This window comes from Engystomops pustulosus, chromosome 5, assembly GCF_040894005.1.
Source record: "Engystomops pustulosus chromosome 5, aEngPut4.maternal, whole genome shotgun sequence".
Taxonomy (NCBI): domain Eukaryota; kingdom Metazoa; phylum Chordata; class Amphibia; order Anura; family Leptodactylidae; genus Engystomops; species Engystomops pustulosus.
This window is the reverse complement of record NC_092415.1, coordinates 166,118,606-166,136,291: the sequence shown is the minus strand read 5'-3', so window position 1 is coordinate 166,136,291 and position 17,686 is coordinate 166,118,606. Positions and strand designations below refer to the sequence as shown.

At 42.7% G+C, this 17,686-nt stretch overlaps 2 protein-coding genes across 3 annotated transcripts in view; one reads left to right on the top strand and one right to left on the bottom strand.

Annotated features, from left to right (window-relative positions):
* WIPF3 (WAS/WASL interacting protein family member 3) overlaps positions 1-10,126 on the top strand; it is a 42,541-nt gene extending 32,415 nt beyond the window's left edge. For both annotated transcript variants that reach the window (XM_072153698.1, XM_072153697.1), the window contains exons 7-8: positions 5,426-5,527; positions 6,726-10,126. In XM_072153698.1, coding sequence (XP_072009799.1) covers positions 5,426-5,527; positions 6,726-6,766 — 143 coding nt within the window. In that variant the 3' untranslated portion in view covers positions 6,767-10,126. The remainder of the gene's footprint in view (positions 1-5,425; positions 5,528-6,725) is intronic.
* A 768-nt stretch (positions 10,127-10,894) lies between these two features.
* Positions 10,895-17,608, bottom strand: FKBP14 (FKBP prolyl isomerase 14). The gene is made up of 4 exons (XM_072153699.1): positions 17,276-17,608; positions 15,154-15,305; positions 11,942-12,069; positions 10,895-11,580 (listed from the first exon to the last, which is right to left on the bottom strand). The coding sequence occupies exons 1-4, from the start codon at positions 17,506-17,508 to the stop codon at positions 11,422-11,424; spliced, it is 672 nt and encodes a 223-aa protein (XP_072009800.1). The 5' UTR covers positions 17,509-17,608; the 3' UTR covers positions 10,895-11,421.
* Between the last annotated feature and the right edge of the window lie 78 nt (positions 17,609-17,686).

The following is a 17,686-nucleotide window of genomic DNA, read 5'->3' as shown; positions in this document are numbered from 1 at the left end:
AATGGGCCATATTGCTGCCAACTGTCCCCTGTCAGTGGAGCCAATGGACTGCAACCAGACCTGGCGAATGTCACTGTTTGCCCGGCCGATTCTGGCTGCCGAGTCAGTCACGGATGCAGAACCCCAAGTGTGTATGGTCACAATCGGTGGTCACACGGTGGAAGCCTTGCTAGACTCAGGGAGTCTGGTTACCCTGGTGCGGGGAACTTTGGTTGATCCTGGACTGTACAGTGGGCGTAAAGTGGGAGTGTTGTGTATACATGGGGACACTCGCGAATATCCCACTGCTGTCATCAACCTACATACACCTTGTGGTACTATTACCCATGAAGTGGGGGTGGTGGGGACCCTGTTTCATGAGGCTATTATCGGCAGAGACTTACTAGTGTTTTGGGACCTCTGGAGACGAAGACCCACCTCAGGTGCTGTTGCAGATAATGGACGTCAGGTATGTCCGGCCTTGGCCCCTGAACCCTTTGAGGCCGATGTACCCACACCAGCAGTAGGGGTGACCCCATGTGATGAATTCTCTCCCCTAGAGGTCCTAGCTGGTGAGGTCGAGGGCCACGAGGAGGTGGCCGACATGCCGGACCTTGAGTTTTCCCGTGAGAATTTTGGGGCTGCACAGCTACAGGACCCTACCTTGTTTAAAGCACGGGAGAATGTTAAGGTGATAAATGGGGTACTCCAAATACCAGGGGCTGACAAAATATACCCCCGAATGGTGATTGTTGGGGAGCTGTTATACAGGGTCGACCAGATACGGGGTGAGGAGGTTGAGCAACTTGTAGTACCCCAATCTCACCGTAGGCTGGTGCTAGAGTTGGCACACAAACATGTGCTGGGAGGGCACTTAGGTGCTGAGAAGACCCGGGAGAGGATCCTGCAGAGATTTTTCTGGCCCGGGGTGTGGGAGGAGGTAAACCGGTATTGTAGCTCCTGCCCCGAGTGTCAACTTACTGCCCCGGTGTCCCACTTCAGGAGTCCTTTGGTCCCGCTACCAATCATAGAGGTGCCATTTGAACGGATTGCAATGGATCTGGTTGGCCCCATAGTCAAATCCTCAAGGGGGCACCAATACATCCTGGTTATCCTGGACTACGCTACGCGGTATCCCGAGGCGATTCCATTAAGGAACACCTCCTCCAAAAATATTGCTAGGGAGCTGTTCCAGGTATTCTCACGCACAGGCCTCCCCAAGGAAATCTTGACAGACCAGGGTACCCCATTCATGTCTAGGGTAATGAAGGAGATGTGTAAGTTACTGCAGGTTAAACAGCTCCGCACCTCTGTGTATCATCCTCAGACAGATGGCCTGGTCGAGAGGTTTAACAAGACCTTGAAGGGGATGCTAAAGAGGGTGGTCAGCAAGGATGGGAAGGACTGGGATTGTTTGTTGCCCTATTTGATGTTTGCCATACGTGAAGTTCCCCAATCCTCCACGGGTTTCTCACCCTTTGAGCTGTTATATGGCCGTTCCCCACGTGGGCTTTTGGATATAGCCAAGGAGACCTGGGAACAGGAGAGGACCCCCCACCGTAGTGTGATAGAACATGTCTCCCTTATGCAAGACCGCATAGCGGCGGTAATGCCCCTTGTAAAGGAGCACATGACAAGGGCACAAGAGGCCCAGTCTAGGGTCTACAATAGGTCGGCCAGACTCAGGACCTTTAACCCAGGCGACAGAGTGCTAGTTCTGGTGCCCACCGTTGAGAGCAAGTTCTTGGCAAAATGGCAAGGACCATATGAGGTCATGGAGAAAGTAGGGGAGGTAACCTACAAGGTATCTCAGCCGGGGAGGAGGAAACCCGAACAGATATACCACGTGAACCTCCTAAAGCCATGGAGGGAAAGAGAGTCCTTGATGGCCGTGGGAGTAGAAAAAGCGTCTGTCCCCAAGAAGGGGACACCGGAGGTAGGTGTACCCGATGCCAAGGTGCCTGAAGTACGGATCTCGGAGTCCCTCTCCAGGGCCCAGATTCAGGAAGCGAAGGAGTTTGTGCTCCGAAATGTGGATGTGTTCTCTAAGTTACCGGGACGTACTTCAGTCATCAAGCATGATATCATAACCGAACCCCACATCAGGGTACACCAAAAACCCTACCGGGTCCCTGAAGCGCGCCGGCTTGCCATATCCGAAGAAGTCAGGCAGATGTTAGACCTGGGGGTTATCGAGGAGTCTAAAAGTGACTGGTCGAGTCCTATTGTGTTGATTCCCAAACCTGATGGTTCCCTACGGTTCTGCAATGACTTTAGGAAGTTGAACGAGGTGTCCAAATTTGATTCTTATCCCATGCCCAGGGTTGACGAGTTGATAGAACGACTTGGACAGGCTAGATTCTTCTACACCCTTGACCTGACGAAAGGGTATTGGCAGGTACCCCTTACTGACAGGGCCAAAGAGAAGACCGCTTTTGTTACTCCTGATGGGCTTTTTCAGTACGTGGTACTCCCCTTTGGGCTACATGGGGCTCCCGCCACATTCCAGAGGTTAATGGATCTCGTGCTAAAACCTCACCGGAGATATGCCTCGGCCTATCTGGATGACATCATAGTTTATAGTAACGATTGGGAGAGTCACCTGGCCAAGGTGCAAGCAGTGGTAGACTCCCTGAGGGCAGCAGGGTTGACAGCGAACCCCCAAAAATGTGCACTGGGTCTGGAAGAGGCCCGTTACCTAGGGTACCGTATTGGGCGAGGTGTCATCAAACCCCAAGTAAATAAAGTGGAGGCGATCCAGCAGTGGCCACGACCTATGAGCAAGAAGCAAGTGAGGGCTTTCCTAGGCATAGTGGGCTATTATCGCCGATTTATCCCCGATTTTGCTACCATAGCGGCACCCCTGACTGACCTGACCAAGGGTAGCAGGGCGGTGATGGTAAAGTGGAGTGAAGAGGCTGAGGGGGCGTTTCAGCGACTTAAGACAGTTTTGTGCGAGGGACCGGTACTGATCACCCCTGACTTCACCAAGACCTTTATTGTGCAGACTGACGCTTCGGACGTGGGCTTAGGGGCTGTCCTGTCCCAAGTAGTGGAGGGTGAGGAACATCCCGTGACATTCCTGAGCCGCAAGCTCACACCCCCTGAGAAGAACTATAGCATAGTTGAGAGGGAGTGCTTGGCGATAAAATGGGCTCTGGAATCCCTGAGATACTACTTGATAGGGCGACAGTTTACACTAGTGACCGATCACTCTCCCCTCACCTGGATGAGTCAGGCCAAAGAGAGGAACGCCAGGGTCACAAGGTGGTTCCTAATGTTACAAAATTTCAAGTTCACGGTAGAACATCGAGCAGGAAAGCTGCATGGGAATGCCGATGCTCTGTCTCGTACCCACTGCCTGATGGCCAAAAGTGTTCGCCCCCACAGGGTCAAACAGAGGGGGAGGGTATGTGAGACACTGAAGGGGTTAACTGTGGATGGGCGGTATGTTTCCCCTAGGTTTTGCTATTATGCAAGGCCTTAGTGCTGAGGTTGGGTGTCCAGCACCTTGGACACAGGTGATGGGAGCAGCCCAATCAGTCTTTTTTTAAACCGCTCAGCAGAGCTGAGAGTGTTGTCTCTCTCTGGAAGGAGGCTGGAGAGCACACAGCCCTGACCTCTGTGCCTGGAACAGCCAAGTGTTTGGTTTCCTTGTATCAGATCTTTTTGGTGTCTTTGTGCACATTTTTAAATGGTTTTATTACTTTTTGTCTGTATTGTGTTTTTTTTATATTAATAAAGAATCTATTATCTTGGTCATATGACATGCATCTTTCTTGTGTGTGTGGTTCAGCTGTGTGCGCATGCATTGACCTTGTAACTACACACTGTTGTTGTGCTGGTCCCATCCTCTTGTTTCTTAAGCCCCTTCCACACTGGCGTTTTTCACGCGCGAGTTCTGCGCGTGCATTTGACGCGCAGAACTTGCATTGCACTCTGTCCCATTGTATTCAATGGGTCTTTCTTCATTAGCGTTGTTTTGCACGCGCGTGCTTGCGTTCGTTTTCACGCGCGTCAAAATCGCAGCATGCTCTACTTTTGCGAGTCACGCGCGTTTTTCATGCCCCATTCAAGTCTATGGAGATGCATCAAGAACGCATTGCACTCGCAATCATTGCAAGTGCAATGCGAGTGCAATGCGTTTGAAACGTAAGGGTTGCTAGGTGACCAGAATAACAGTATTTCCCCTGCTCGCGAACGATCATTTAATTAAAAAAACACAGTGAAGAACAGTGAAGAATAGAATAAAACCAGTGAACACAGTGAAAACAGTGACCACAGGATCATTTAAGAGAAAAACACAGTGCAGAACACAGTGCAGAATAGATTACAGATGTTCGGCACATCTGCTTACTTGTCGGGAGATACGCGCGGAACGGTGCGGCCAAAATAGCATGTGAAGAACAATATATATGTGTGAAGAACACATTGCAGATGTATTTAAACATCTGCAATTTGTTCTTCACACACATATATATTGTTCTTCACATGCTATATATCTGCTAACTTGTCGGGAGATAATATACACGGGGAACAGTGAAGAATAGATCGCAGATGTTTGCAACTTATCAGAAGACATTATTTTTCAATTAAATAACACATTTTAATCCCAAACCATGGTCCCTTTGAAAAATGCTTGAGTCTCCCATTGACTCGCGCGTGAAAAATGCGCCGAAAACGCAAAAAAAACGCTAACAACACGCGCGTGAAAAACGCAAAAACGCTAATTACTCCAAGGAAAAATGGAACAAAAACGCAGCCAAAAACGTCAGTTTTTCACGCATTGCACCCTGACGTGAAACGCAACGCTAGTGTGGAAGAGGCCTTACGTCAATAAAAAACACGGGCAAGACCAATAAACTTATTTCATTGGTTAGAAAGTGCTTTGATTGACATATCTACTTGTGGTGGTATTTATCTTTGGCAAGGCCTGTTGTGATTGGAGCTTCCACTTCTAAGCACAAATAAGGTTCATTCATTGCTTTACCCAAAATTGTACCATCCCGGTGCAGACACAGCAACATAGATAAGTTTTGGTTACAATCATAAATGAACTTTGTCCACTATTTAGATAACTGGTAAAGTTTTTACATTCTTAAAGGGATTGTCCATTGAAGAAAATGTTTTTCGTAAAATAGGTCAGAATGGTGTAAAAATAAATAACTAAATAAATAACACCACCAATCTGCTGTCACTTTTGTTTCAATGCTTCTAAGTTCCCTTACTGATCTGGGTACTTTCTGATACATGGACATCTGCCAGTCACTGGCGGTAGCAGTCACATGATTGTTGCAGGAACATCACTTCAACAGGAAGTACAGAAACTAACTAGGATATGGTCCCAACTGTCAGGACAGGAGTAGCCGAGAAATCTTTCTGTACAATCCCTTTAATGTGGAAGTTTGTTTTACACAATATGTGACTCTGCTTATCTTTCTAACAGATGACTTTGAATCTAAATTCATCTTTCATGGATTGGAGGACTTGCCACCGCCAGAAGCATATGTACCATTTCAAAAGATCTACCCCAGCAGGTGTCCTCCTGGTATGTTCTTTACTGTGAATAGAGAATTAGCTATTTTCATACCTATGAACACAGTGTACGCCTAAAATCTTGTTTCCTAGTGATGAAACTGCAGATGTAATTGCAGATTCATCACATCATCAGATGTACATGTTGCACTGATGTAGAAAGTCATTTATTGTGCTATTTTGGCTTTGATCTGTAACCGCAAGGTGTTGAGTATAATGGCAGAGTTGGTCTTTCACCCACTGCTAGCACTTCTGGACACTTAAAATAAAATCTCAGGCAATTACATTATGAGCAATGCTATTTAGCCCCTTCATAAATACAGGGTTCTGTAAATGGTGTGTGCAGACATCCGAGTTTAAAAGGGTTGTCCATCAAAAGTAACTCAACCACCTATCCACAGGGTATAAGTCAAATATTGCTGGATGTCTGTGATCAAAAAGTTCTCCTATAACTAAGTTATTAGAGGAAATATAATCCAAATAAGCAAAACATACAACCATCAACAAGGCACATTAGTTGTCATGGGGGGCGTTGGGGGTGGGAAATGGGGATATGGATGGTAGAACTTGATTAATTTGGCACTTACTGTATGTTTCATTTTTGATGTTCACTGAAGTTCTATGAATGGAGCACATACATGATCCCTTATATATGTCAGCTGGATAGTAAAATCCCACAGCCCCATGGAAGTGAATGGTGCACGGACATTTATTGGGGACTCTCTCCCAAAAGTTAAACTCCCAGTGATCTGTGGATATGGAATATTTTGCTTTTGTGGCACATCTCCTATAAAGTTACACCCACAGCAAATTTTTATTCCTAATTTATTATCTAATTTTTTAACAAAAGAGCACATGTTCTTCTCGATAGCTATATTTGTGAGTTCTCCATTACCTTCTGGTGATTATCTGTGTCTTATGGCCGGTATTTAGACTCTTCAGCTCACACAGCGTCTTATGTGGGTTGTGTATAAGTCAGCTTCTCCCTTCATTCCCACGGGACATTGCATTGCTGCATTGACCATATGCTTTAAAGGGGTTTTCCATGAACATGCCCTTCCCCCAGGGTGCTGGGTGGGAAATATGGTACTTTTTACTATGTAATATTGAATGCATTTTGATATATAAACTGTGTTTTCTTTTAGAAATAGAATCACACTTTTTAGGTAAACAATTACCCTCTGCTAATATTCTCTTTTATATCCTGTTAGTACCCTCAGGTCCTCCACCCCAGAGGCCTCCCATGAGATAAGAAGATCTTTCTTACAAATTAAGCACAAAAAGAAGCTATCCGTTTCTGTGATATGAATTATCCGTTACTGTGATATGATCAGTATATCACTGTAGTTATATCTACGCAAACATGTCTGTATAGAAATGTACATAAAGCACTGAGTAAAAGATACGTATCACAGTTTTTTACAAAGCCATAATCAAGAGACTAGATAGATTGGACTATCAGTACTGATGAACGGGACAACTACGACAACTGTGATGCTGCCTATACACTACACCGAATGTAATGTATTCTACAATGTTATGTGAGCTTTAGCGTGCCTTGGTTTTTACTAATAATTTGTTTTTATGATTGTTGTGTTACTGTATCTTGAGAAATTCAGGAGAACATCTTTGCATATCAATTTATTCAAAGACCTTCATGTGTTAGATATACAGGCTTCCCCCTGCTTAAAGGACATCTATTACCAGGAACAAGGATTGAAAACCAAGCCCAGTGACATTATGGTGTGTGTCCCCTCTTGCAGGATCCGCTCTTCTTAAAGCTTCTTATGTCCTTGTTTTTTATTTTTATTTTTTAAAGGTGCTTTAAAATCATGCAAATGAGCCTGAGGGGCTCCAATAATATCTATGGAGCCCAGAGCCCCTCAGGCTAATTTGCATAATTTTAAAAGCCTTTTTTTATAATAAAAAAAGGGCACAAGAAGCTAAAAGAAGAGCAGAACTTGCCAGAGGAGGCACACACCAGTATGTCAGTGTGCTTGGTTTACAATAATTCATCTTGGTGGTAGATATCCTTTAAGGGCAACCGACTTATAGACAACTCTTAGTTACAGACAGACCTCTCTGCCCTCTGTGACCTCTGGTGAAGGTCTCTGGCAGCTTTACCTTAGTCCCAGGCTGCAATGATCAGCTGTAATGTGTTGTAATGAAGCTTTATTGATAATGCTTGGCCTCATTACAGCAAAAAATTTTGTCTGGAGCTACAATTATAAAATATACTGTTCAGACTTACATACAAATTCAACATAAGAACAAACCCAAAGACCCTATCATGTACTTAACCCAGGGACTGCCTGGGTTACAACATAACCGTTTGGCTATGCCTCTAAATTACTATAAGTAAGGATATACCAATACAATTTGGAACGTTTTGTATCCTAGGAATATCACTCCGGGTCTGCAGATTTTGTATCTGTAATCAGATTTATGTATTAATTATTATCATAATGGTAGCAAATGTCATTATGTGCGATCACCTGGATTTCCTATTACTGTATGTGATATAATATGCTGTATCTTAACATATCAAGCTAATTAGAGACACGTGGGGATTTATCACAAGGCAGACTCCTTGCAAAAACCCAGAGTCTGTCATATGGAAAACATTTTGTTTTGGCAGCAAGATTAAGCCACAGCACATACAGCTCAATTGAGATAAGGAATAGCTTAATGGGTAAAGTTATCCTATTCAATGCTGTTAGTTATGTATTGCAGCAGCACACACTGTACCTACTGAATGTAAATGCTGCTTGTTGTACCATGTGGTGCCTTCTAGCTGTGCTGCACACACTCATAGCTGCATGTCCTCCATTTATAACATAAGCCATGACACTAAGGAAACCTTCATTTAGCAGACCAGAATAGTCACCAACAGGCCCAATGACATGTAACGCCTCCCGAACGACATACTTGTACCCTTCACAATTCCGGAGCATCTTTTCTTAGAACTCTGTGTTCCCTTTTTCCACTTTATTTATAAATTGACAATTGAATTTTTGAAGGGATGGGCCCTTACATTCTGCACTATAAGCACGTATTTGACAAAGTGAGGCTATGTAGGCACACACCTCTATCTGGAAACAGCCACATGTATATGTACTGTACTTCTATTATAAGTAACAAAAGTATGTCAAACACAGAAAAAAATTACTAAAATAAGCATAGTTACAATAATTGATGGGTCCGCCTTCTTGTGACCAGGGTTTTCGTAGTATTCCACAAAAATAACAAAGAGAAACCCAATGAAATCCACCAATATCAATGTTAACAAAGACATACATGGGAGCCGATGCAGAAAAAGTAAAAAGAAAAAATGCTTATGCTCACAAAAATGCATGTTGAAGGTTGCTCCGTGCTGGATAGAAGATGGAATGCGCTTGGTCTAGATCCAAGGTAAGTAGCAGAGGAAAAAAAGAGGAAAAGGATATCCACTCTGTCCGCACTGGTGTAAGGTTAGAAATGGGAGCCATCATTGTGCAGTGCTGAACAATACAGGACTCTAAAGAGGCTGGAGAAGCATTGCAACTTTTTAAAGAGTTGCAATTCTTAAATTCGGCCTTGCAACACAAAAAAAAAAAATTTACTTTTTACTGCCAAAAAGCAGATGGAGAGAAAGGCTAGATCTCCACTATATTATTCATCCTGTAGAATGGTATCCTTAAAGGGAACTTGTCACGACAGAATCACGCTAAACACCCCAAATAGTACCTTCAGATATAGATTACTGTATTTGTGTCTCCATGGTTCCTGTGTTCACTCTGTACATTGCAGCTTTGGCCCAAAAAAAAAAAAAAAAAGACTTTGTCACCCAGGTTTCTCTCATAGATCCAGTCAAGGAAACTGAATGAGCTCTTGGATCCAATCAAGCCCTCCGCTGCTGTGCCCAGGTAACCCGTGCCCTTCCAAACATCCCTTGGTGCTGCCCCCCTATCTTGGTATGGAGTTAGAAGTCCCTATGCATGTGCAGTGCGCCTGTTATTGACGCGCCATGCGACTTGCATGCCAGAGTTGCGCGGTGCCAGGTAGGAGCAAGAGCTAGGACCTCACTTACAGGTGGACCGTGCATGCGCAGAGATTTCAAACTTAATAGCTGTGACGTGACCACAGGGCAGTGCCAAGGGGCATATGTAGAGGGCAGGTTTACCAGGCACAGCTGCTGTGAGGGAGTGAGGGATCTTCACTGGACCCAAGAGCTCTCCCGCCTCCTTGACTTGATCTATGACAGAAACTAGGGTGAATAAGTCTTTTTTTGGGCCATGACTGCAATGGACGGAAGGAACACAGGAGCCATGGAACCACAATTACAGTATTCTAGAATGTACTGTTAGGGGATTATAGTTTAATTCTGTAGTGAAAGGTTGCATTCAACTTACTGAAAAAAAGGCTTGTATTGCGAGCTAGTGAATATTTGTTAAAAAATAAAAAGTAAAATTTGAATTTCAAAATCTGTTATGATGATAATAATCATTGTGTTTGTTTTTGTAAACTGCTCAATTTCCAATCCATTATGTAACTAATTGTTTTAATAAATCATAACCATTCACTGTATAGTATGTAACGGTACAATGTGCTGTATTACACATCACATCTTCAATTGTTTGTCGCTTGATTTAACCCCTTACCAACATGTAAAGTACTATTACTATGGAGTACTAAGTACTATGGAGTCTGTATAGGAGGAGATATGCACTGATCAGAGGAGGACATCACACAGTATATCCAATACATAGAGCAGTCACATATCCCAGTGACTACCTCCAGCATCCATCCCACCAACCACTGATTCACCTTCAAGGTCAGACACTGAGCAGCTGATATCACAGAGAAGCAAGAACCTCCGCTCCACAGAGCAGCAGGCACCAACCCGGAGCCAGTGATGAGCCGCACCCAGTGTACTGCTCATTACCGCGCTACACCATGTGCTGGACGTCACATGGCTCTGCTACACTCACATCAGTCAGCGTGGTGGATTTCACTTTCCTTGTCCACTTTTGCAACTGCTAACATTCCTGAAGACACTTTCAAACACTATTTTTTAAAGTGCCCCCGGTTAATCATTCTTGATTATGATGGTAGATTTCAATTAAGGTGAATGATTTGGATAAAAGTAATGTACACTATGCATTTCTTTTCCAGTGCAGTAATTGATGTGCAATGTGGAAATATGTTAATAATCATGGCACTTTATTTTGCCACAGCTTTAAATTTTTTTTTGAATTTTTACATTACAAGTCTATGGACAAGTGAAAAAAAAAAAACTTTGTATTGATGCAAATTTTACCTGGAAAACAATCACAGGTGAAAAAAAAAATTAATCTGCATCAAAAATGCTGTACACAACACCAATCCACATGAACAAGACATACATTACAAACCTCAAGCATTCCCACATTACAATTGGACATAATCCCTCTCCCCAAATAAAAAGTCAACAGGACAATTTTTTTTTTTCATTTTATTTCTCAAATGCCCAATGTGGGCTATGCTGTATACAGAGGAGATACACAAAGCACCATCCTTGGAGTCCTCAAGAGATTCTTGTATTTTGCCTAATTTTATTGTAAATAAAAACAAACAAACAGTACCAGGCCAGTGCGGAGAAGTGAATTCAGTCTTATAGGTGAAAATTTAGAACTGGAATCAGTGTCCTTCAAAATCCAAAATGTTAAAATTGCTTTCTGAAAATTTGACAAATCCAAGATTTTTCAGCCACATTTAAAATCTATCCATCGCAGTTGTCCTGCCCTATACACATGCCAAGATGACAATTCCTAGAACTCACTAATATTTTAAAAGAAAAAAAAAATCCTTAGTAAACATTTGTGTGGTTCCAACTGTTTGCCAGGAGTTTTGGGTGGAGTTTAATAAAACAATCATGATGGTTGCACTTCAAAGCTCGTCATGTGTATATGTAAATTCTCTGGCAGAAATATAACCATCACTGTCTTCATCTTCTTTTTCAAATATGCTCTCCACAAGGACTTCATGATGACTCTCATTCACTTGACTACCATGCTTCTCAAACTCCACCTTCAAATAAGCCTTTACCTGGATGTTTGAAAGAAAATATATTTATTTATTTAAATCAATCAGATATAACCCATATGTAATAAATGGAATACCATCATGATAATTTTAAAGGGAAGTGATCATCTCTGGCCACATACAAGTGTCCCTGTAGCCACACACAAGGTGCACCAAAATACTCATTTTCATATTTTTGTACATTCTGGCCATAGGTTTCGTTTGTGTGTGACCTGGGAGTTGTCAGATTCCTCTTAATAGCGAGTACAGCCCATATGTGAATCATACACAGACCTAAAAAAAATGCATTTACCACTTCTGGCCAAAGGTGAAAGATTTTATACAAAAGAGCAAAGGAGATCATATTAGCCCATTTTAACTTTACCTCTTCTTTTGACAGTTTCCAGTCATCATTCAGATCCATTTCTTGGAATGACTCATGGGACCTTGGACCATTTCGGATCTCCATAAGACTAATATTAAAGATTAAAGTGCTCTCTGGAGGAATTTTGCCTAAAAATAAAAGTAGATAAGCTTAAGGATCAAAAGAGGATCTACTCACAAGATTTGAAGGAAAATGGGGGAAAAAAATTACACAAAATGCCCCTTTCAGTGCAGCTGCCCCACAAATGTGTCTCGGGCACTTCTTAAACACCAGTGCAAGCAGTTTGCACAGAAAACCAGTGCAGACGTGGACCATTGTTCCGCAGCTCCCAGACATATCTCAGAAACACATTGGACTCTTCTCCAAGTAGAAGTGTGAGTTTTGTTTTAGTTTTTATTATAACACCAAGAACAAAGATGTTATAGGGTGATCTGGGACACTTCCTAGAAGTTACTTCTAGTAAAAGTTCCTGGAAGGTTCATCTACTACCTAAAACTGGTCATCTACAGCAGGCACAAAACACACAGAAATAAAAACACAACCCCCTCCCCCCCCCTCAGAAATTATCAGTGGGGGACACGCTAGTGAAACTGTAGGCGTTACAAAACGCATGCCATGAAATGTGCATTAAGAAGCCAAAATGTAATATAATAAATATAACCATAACAAATATGACAATTTACACAGCTTTATCAGGCCCCCCCCCCCCAAAAAAAAAAAATTTTACTTAAATCTGGGGGAAGAAGAGAGAATAAAAAACCCTACTACACGGCTTTTACATGCTGTATGTAAACATCACATTATACACAAAGCATATTAGTGTATTAGAGTTATCATGCAAAATGAGTGTGTGCTGATCCCCTATAAAACTCCCATAGTCAGGTGAAAGTGCACCTAAAGGGGTTGCCACGTATACTAAAGGACATCTACCATCAGTTTGGCCGATGTTCCTCAGGACTAAACAGTATACGCCACCACTGCGGCCATATACAGCTATAAGAATTATGCTAATCAATCTGGGGTACTGCAGATATGTCACCAGAGCGCCTCAGACTCTTCTCCTGCATGGTACTTGTATCGAAAAGGGGCGAGTTAATAAAAGATGAGGCACTCATGTGATGTAGCCCATCATGTAGTAATTAGGATAATTTTTATAACTCTATATTGCCACAATCACAGCAAGTAGAATTATAATAAAAAGTCCTGAGGAACATCGGTAGCCAGGAACTTCTCAATAGGACACATCTACCATCAGTAAAAAATTAAACAGGGCAAGTAGAAGACTCCAGTAGGGTCACACAATTTATAATTAATCATGTCAAGTGTTAGGGACTTCCAGTGACATCCGGTTGTCTTCCATTGGAATAACAATCATTGGACAAAGTGGGCCAAGAACATCCACACACCCCTTCATCACTGATATTAGAGTGGTGATCATGAAGGGAGGGGGTGCATACAGTAATGGCTGCACAGCCCCCTTATTAACTGGAAGCCAATAGGACACCACAGGAATACCCAAGGTTCCCGGCAAGTTTTAACAGGGGGAAGTATTGTACCAGTTGACCTATTAGGGCCTTATACTTACCCCAGTAAAGTTTAGTTTAAAGGACCAACCCCTTTAAAGAGAACCTGTCACCAGGGAACCTGCCCACAAACAGACCGAACCTGTTCAATGTCTTTATAGGTCTTATTCTTCTAAAAAAGGCTTATTGACTTCTTTGTTCCAGTCATGGAGGCGGGAACCTGCAGTATACAGTCAAGCTACCCAGTCCTCTTCACTGATACTGACACTGTTGATTTCACAGCCAGAGTGTGCTCATAGCCACCACCTTTCTGAGGAAGAGGTTTATGATATATCAGAGCCTGAACACAGACCCACGGTCTCTTGCTCACCCACCCTCAGGAATTCTCTTCAGTTGGGTTAGTAGCATCAGTGAGGAGGAGGGGTATACAGACTATACAGCGGCTCTCCGCCTTCATGACTGGAACAGATCAATCAATAAAAGTCTTTTTGAAGAAATGATGAAGACATCTAAAGGGTACTGTGTGCAGTTTGGGAATGGGTTCCCTGGTGACAGGTTCTCTAAGTAGAAACTTAGCAGCAATTCATGCAGTGCTTACCAGTCAGAGTGAATGCAGTGAGAAAAGGGAAGGGATCCACATGCATTAGTCCTGTGTGGATGTAGAGGTGCTTCCCACAGAAGAAATTCATGCAAGACCAGAACACACTTTGGATCAAGTACAACAAACAGAAGAGGTTAGTGTAAGTGAAGTCTATAAAAGGTAGTCAATAAGGCCTGACATGTTTGTGTTTTACAGACTGTTACTGTGCTCTGACTACAGCTAAAAGAAAGAATATTATCTACATAGCAACAATGCAATCAACATGCAAACTACATCCATGATGTGACTATAGTATATACACACACACACCATCTAAATAAACTCAGTAAATGTCCCATCCACAAATATTCAATCATTTGCATAAAGTAATGTATAAAAGATTAACATTTTAAAGAAATAAAGGCATCAAAACTCAGGTATAAACAAGGAACAATTACTCATAAGAAGATTACCACAGCCTTAGTGTCTGCATCTATTTGTTATCCATGACCACCTTCTTGCCAAAATAAACTTTAGAAATTATGCTAATAAGCCAGAAATGTTCTGGCTGTGTCAGCAGAGCCCCTAAGTGCTACAGATTCATAGGCTATTACACAGAGCAGAACATCTCTTACCCACAATTGCCTCTATAATCAAAAAGGTGAACAAGAGGCCTAATATTGGTGGATACATTTAATTTATCCACACAGTACCATATGCAAATCAGCTACCCCAATACAGAGCATTCAGGGCCTTGGCAACCTATTCAGTGAAGCCAGCATCATACACTACACCTTCACTAGGCATGTCCCATACTATGGTGCACCAGAGATGAATCCGACATATCTTATGGATTCTACTCAGCAAGGATTTAAAAGGTTTTTTTTTTTTTTTTTAAATAAGGTTTTTGAGAAACTAAACCAGAGGTCTATAAAGACATGTAGTTGGTTTGCTGTCCCAAATCGAACAGACAGATTTACTTTATTCTCATTATGCTACCACTTTAAAGCCGCGTATGAACCTCCTGTGGCAGCGTGAGGACATTCTCCTGAAGTTGCCAGATTAGCATAGACAGTTTGTGGCAAGAGATTAAGGTCAGCTATGGATACCTTTTCCCTCTTTCCCATATGCCAGAGCAGGAGGAACAGTAATCTTCCGTTTCTCTCCAACGCACATATCCTTGAGGCCCCGGTCCCAGCCTTTAATAGCTTCTCGAATACCAAGTGTAAACCATACAGGCTGACCATTGTTATCCGCATACCTGTAAGTGACACAAATCTGATATCTTATTTTGTTACACAGTACAATAACCATTTTTGAACAGAGATGTAGACATTTGTGCATTCTACACGGACAAGTAGCAGCTTGTTTTTACCATGATCTGCACTCCTATATGCTGCAAGTCACAGCAAAAGATGGGAAGCTACAGCCTGAAAGACATGCAAGAAAATGCCAGATATTGCATATGTAAAAAAAAAAAAAAAATAAGTGTTTAAAAACAAAACACAATCGTACATATGTTAAAAAAAGTCTACCATTTGATTTCATGCATTATAAACCAAACACACTTGGAAAATGCTTTAGCTACACTGATGCAGAAACACATCGTGTTTAATCCCTGAGCTGAGAGGTTTTGCTGAAAAATCTATTATAAAATTCAGGACCTTGGGACATCTGGATCCACATTACACACAAGGCAAGACAGGACAGGACTAATCAAACTGAGCTGGATCACTCACACAGCAGCTGGGGGATGGTGCAGCAATTGATTATTCTTCCTAGAAGGGAGAACAGCTATTACATCATCCTCTGGTGCAGTGCATAACTAAGAAATAGTGCTGAGCCCAAGCACAGGAGAGACAGATCTTATAATTTTATAATCGTGCAAAACATCTCAGCTCAGGGATGACCAAAGATATGATCCTGCATCAGTGTAGCTACAGCATTCTCAAGGTAGGTTTGGTTCATAATGCATCAAAACAAACTGTTTCCTTTAATGACACACAGAATTTAGAACAGGATTTTCTGGGAACAAATGTGGCCGGTGGGAAAAAAAAAAAAAAAAACCATGGGGACATTTATCAGGACCGTTTTCTGGTGCACAAGCCCATAGATAAATCGCAATGCCTAGGGAACTGCCAGTAATTGTGATTTCCTCCTTTACGCCACCTCCATGCCAAGTGAGCAGGGAGGTCAGTCGACGGAGGCATGATGAAAGTTTGTGCAATTGTACACTACACAGCCGGTCACTAGATATGTCAGGAGGCCGGAGCCTGCAATAGGGGACCTTTGGGATATAGGCAGAAAAAAAAAAAAAAAAAAAACTTTTAGGCAAATGTAAACGCCACGTCTGAATGTAGCCCACGAAGTAGAGAATGTCCTAATCAGAATCAGATTTTACAGCTCATTCAGTGAAGCAACTCGCCCATGATTTTGGCCAAACTCCTGCACCGTCACACTTGCGCTGCATTTCACGTAATAGCGCAATACATGAAAAAGACGTTTTTGCCTACGTTTTTGGTCAGTTTGTGATAGGAGTCATTTGCGTTTGATGCATTTTTGGATTTTTCAACGAGTTCTTCATGTGCAAACCTGCATGAAAAAGTCTGATGACTGTGGTTTATCTTTTTGCGAAAACCACATTGAACTTGCATGTGTCTCACGACTGCAATGCGTTTCTATAGACTATTATGTGGCGTTTTACATGCGCGTGACTTGCAAAAGTAGAGTGTGCTGTTTTTTCATACACGAGTTCATGAAAAGAAATGCAGGTCTGACAAAACTCATTGAATACAATACAAGTACTGCATGTAACGGGATCTTCTTGGATTTGTTGGCAGATGCAAATTCTGACCACTTATAGGCAACTTGTTCTTGTCAGGCTGAAAACAAAAGGTGCCATTCTGCATTCCTAATACCATCAGTGTGTAGCCTTAGCATCTGTATTATTAATGTTCTCAGACTTCCATGGGAAGGCTCAAGCCACAAATAACAGCAGGAATAGGACCTGCCCTCACTTTCATGTGCTGTGGGCATTGAAATAACGTGTCACCAGTTAAATAAACGTATAGTACACGGATGGATACAATGTGTTGTATGAATTCATGTTAAAGTTAATAAACTGCACTTAAAACCACCTCAAAACTGATTGCCATGCAGTTTGAGCTGCAACGTGTGAACGCGGCCTGATGCACCAGATGCGTTTTCTACGTTGCTGATCGGTTTACTCACGTGGAATGGAATCGCGTGCCGTTACTTTGGAGGAAGCCGTCAAAATGCACCAGCAGCATGTCCCCGTTCTTGCTGTGCCTCTTGCACAGGAAGGGCTTTTCCAGGACCTGGATCTGCACCTCAGGCTCAGGGATGAGAGCGGCGCCCGCACAGGAGAGAGCGGCGGCCACAAGCAGCAGCCTCATCGTTGTGTCTGTCCTCATACTGTACTGTCCCCAGCAGCTCCAGCGCATCGCACCGCTCGCTCCCCGGCACCAGCAGACGTGGCACAGCAGTCTACAACTTTCTAGCGCTAAAGTGACATTTAACTCGCTTTTTTTTTTTTTTTTTTTACAGCGCTTCACCTTATTGGCTGCGAACCTGGGCGCGGCTACAGCGGGAGTATTCTATTGGTCAATAGTGTAAGTCAGC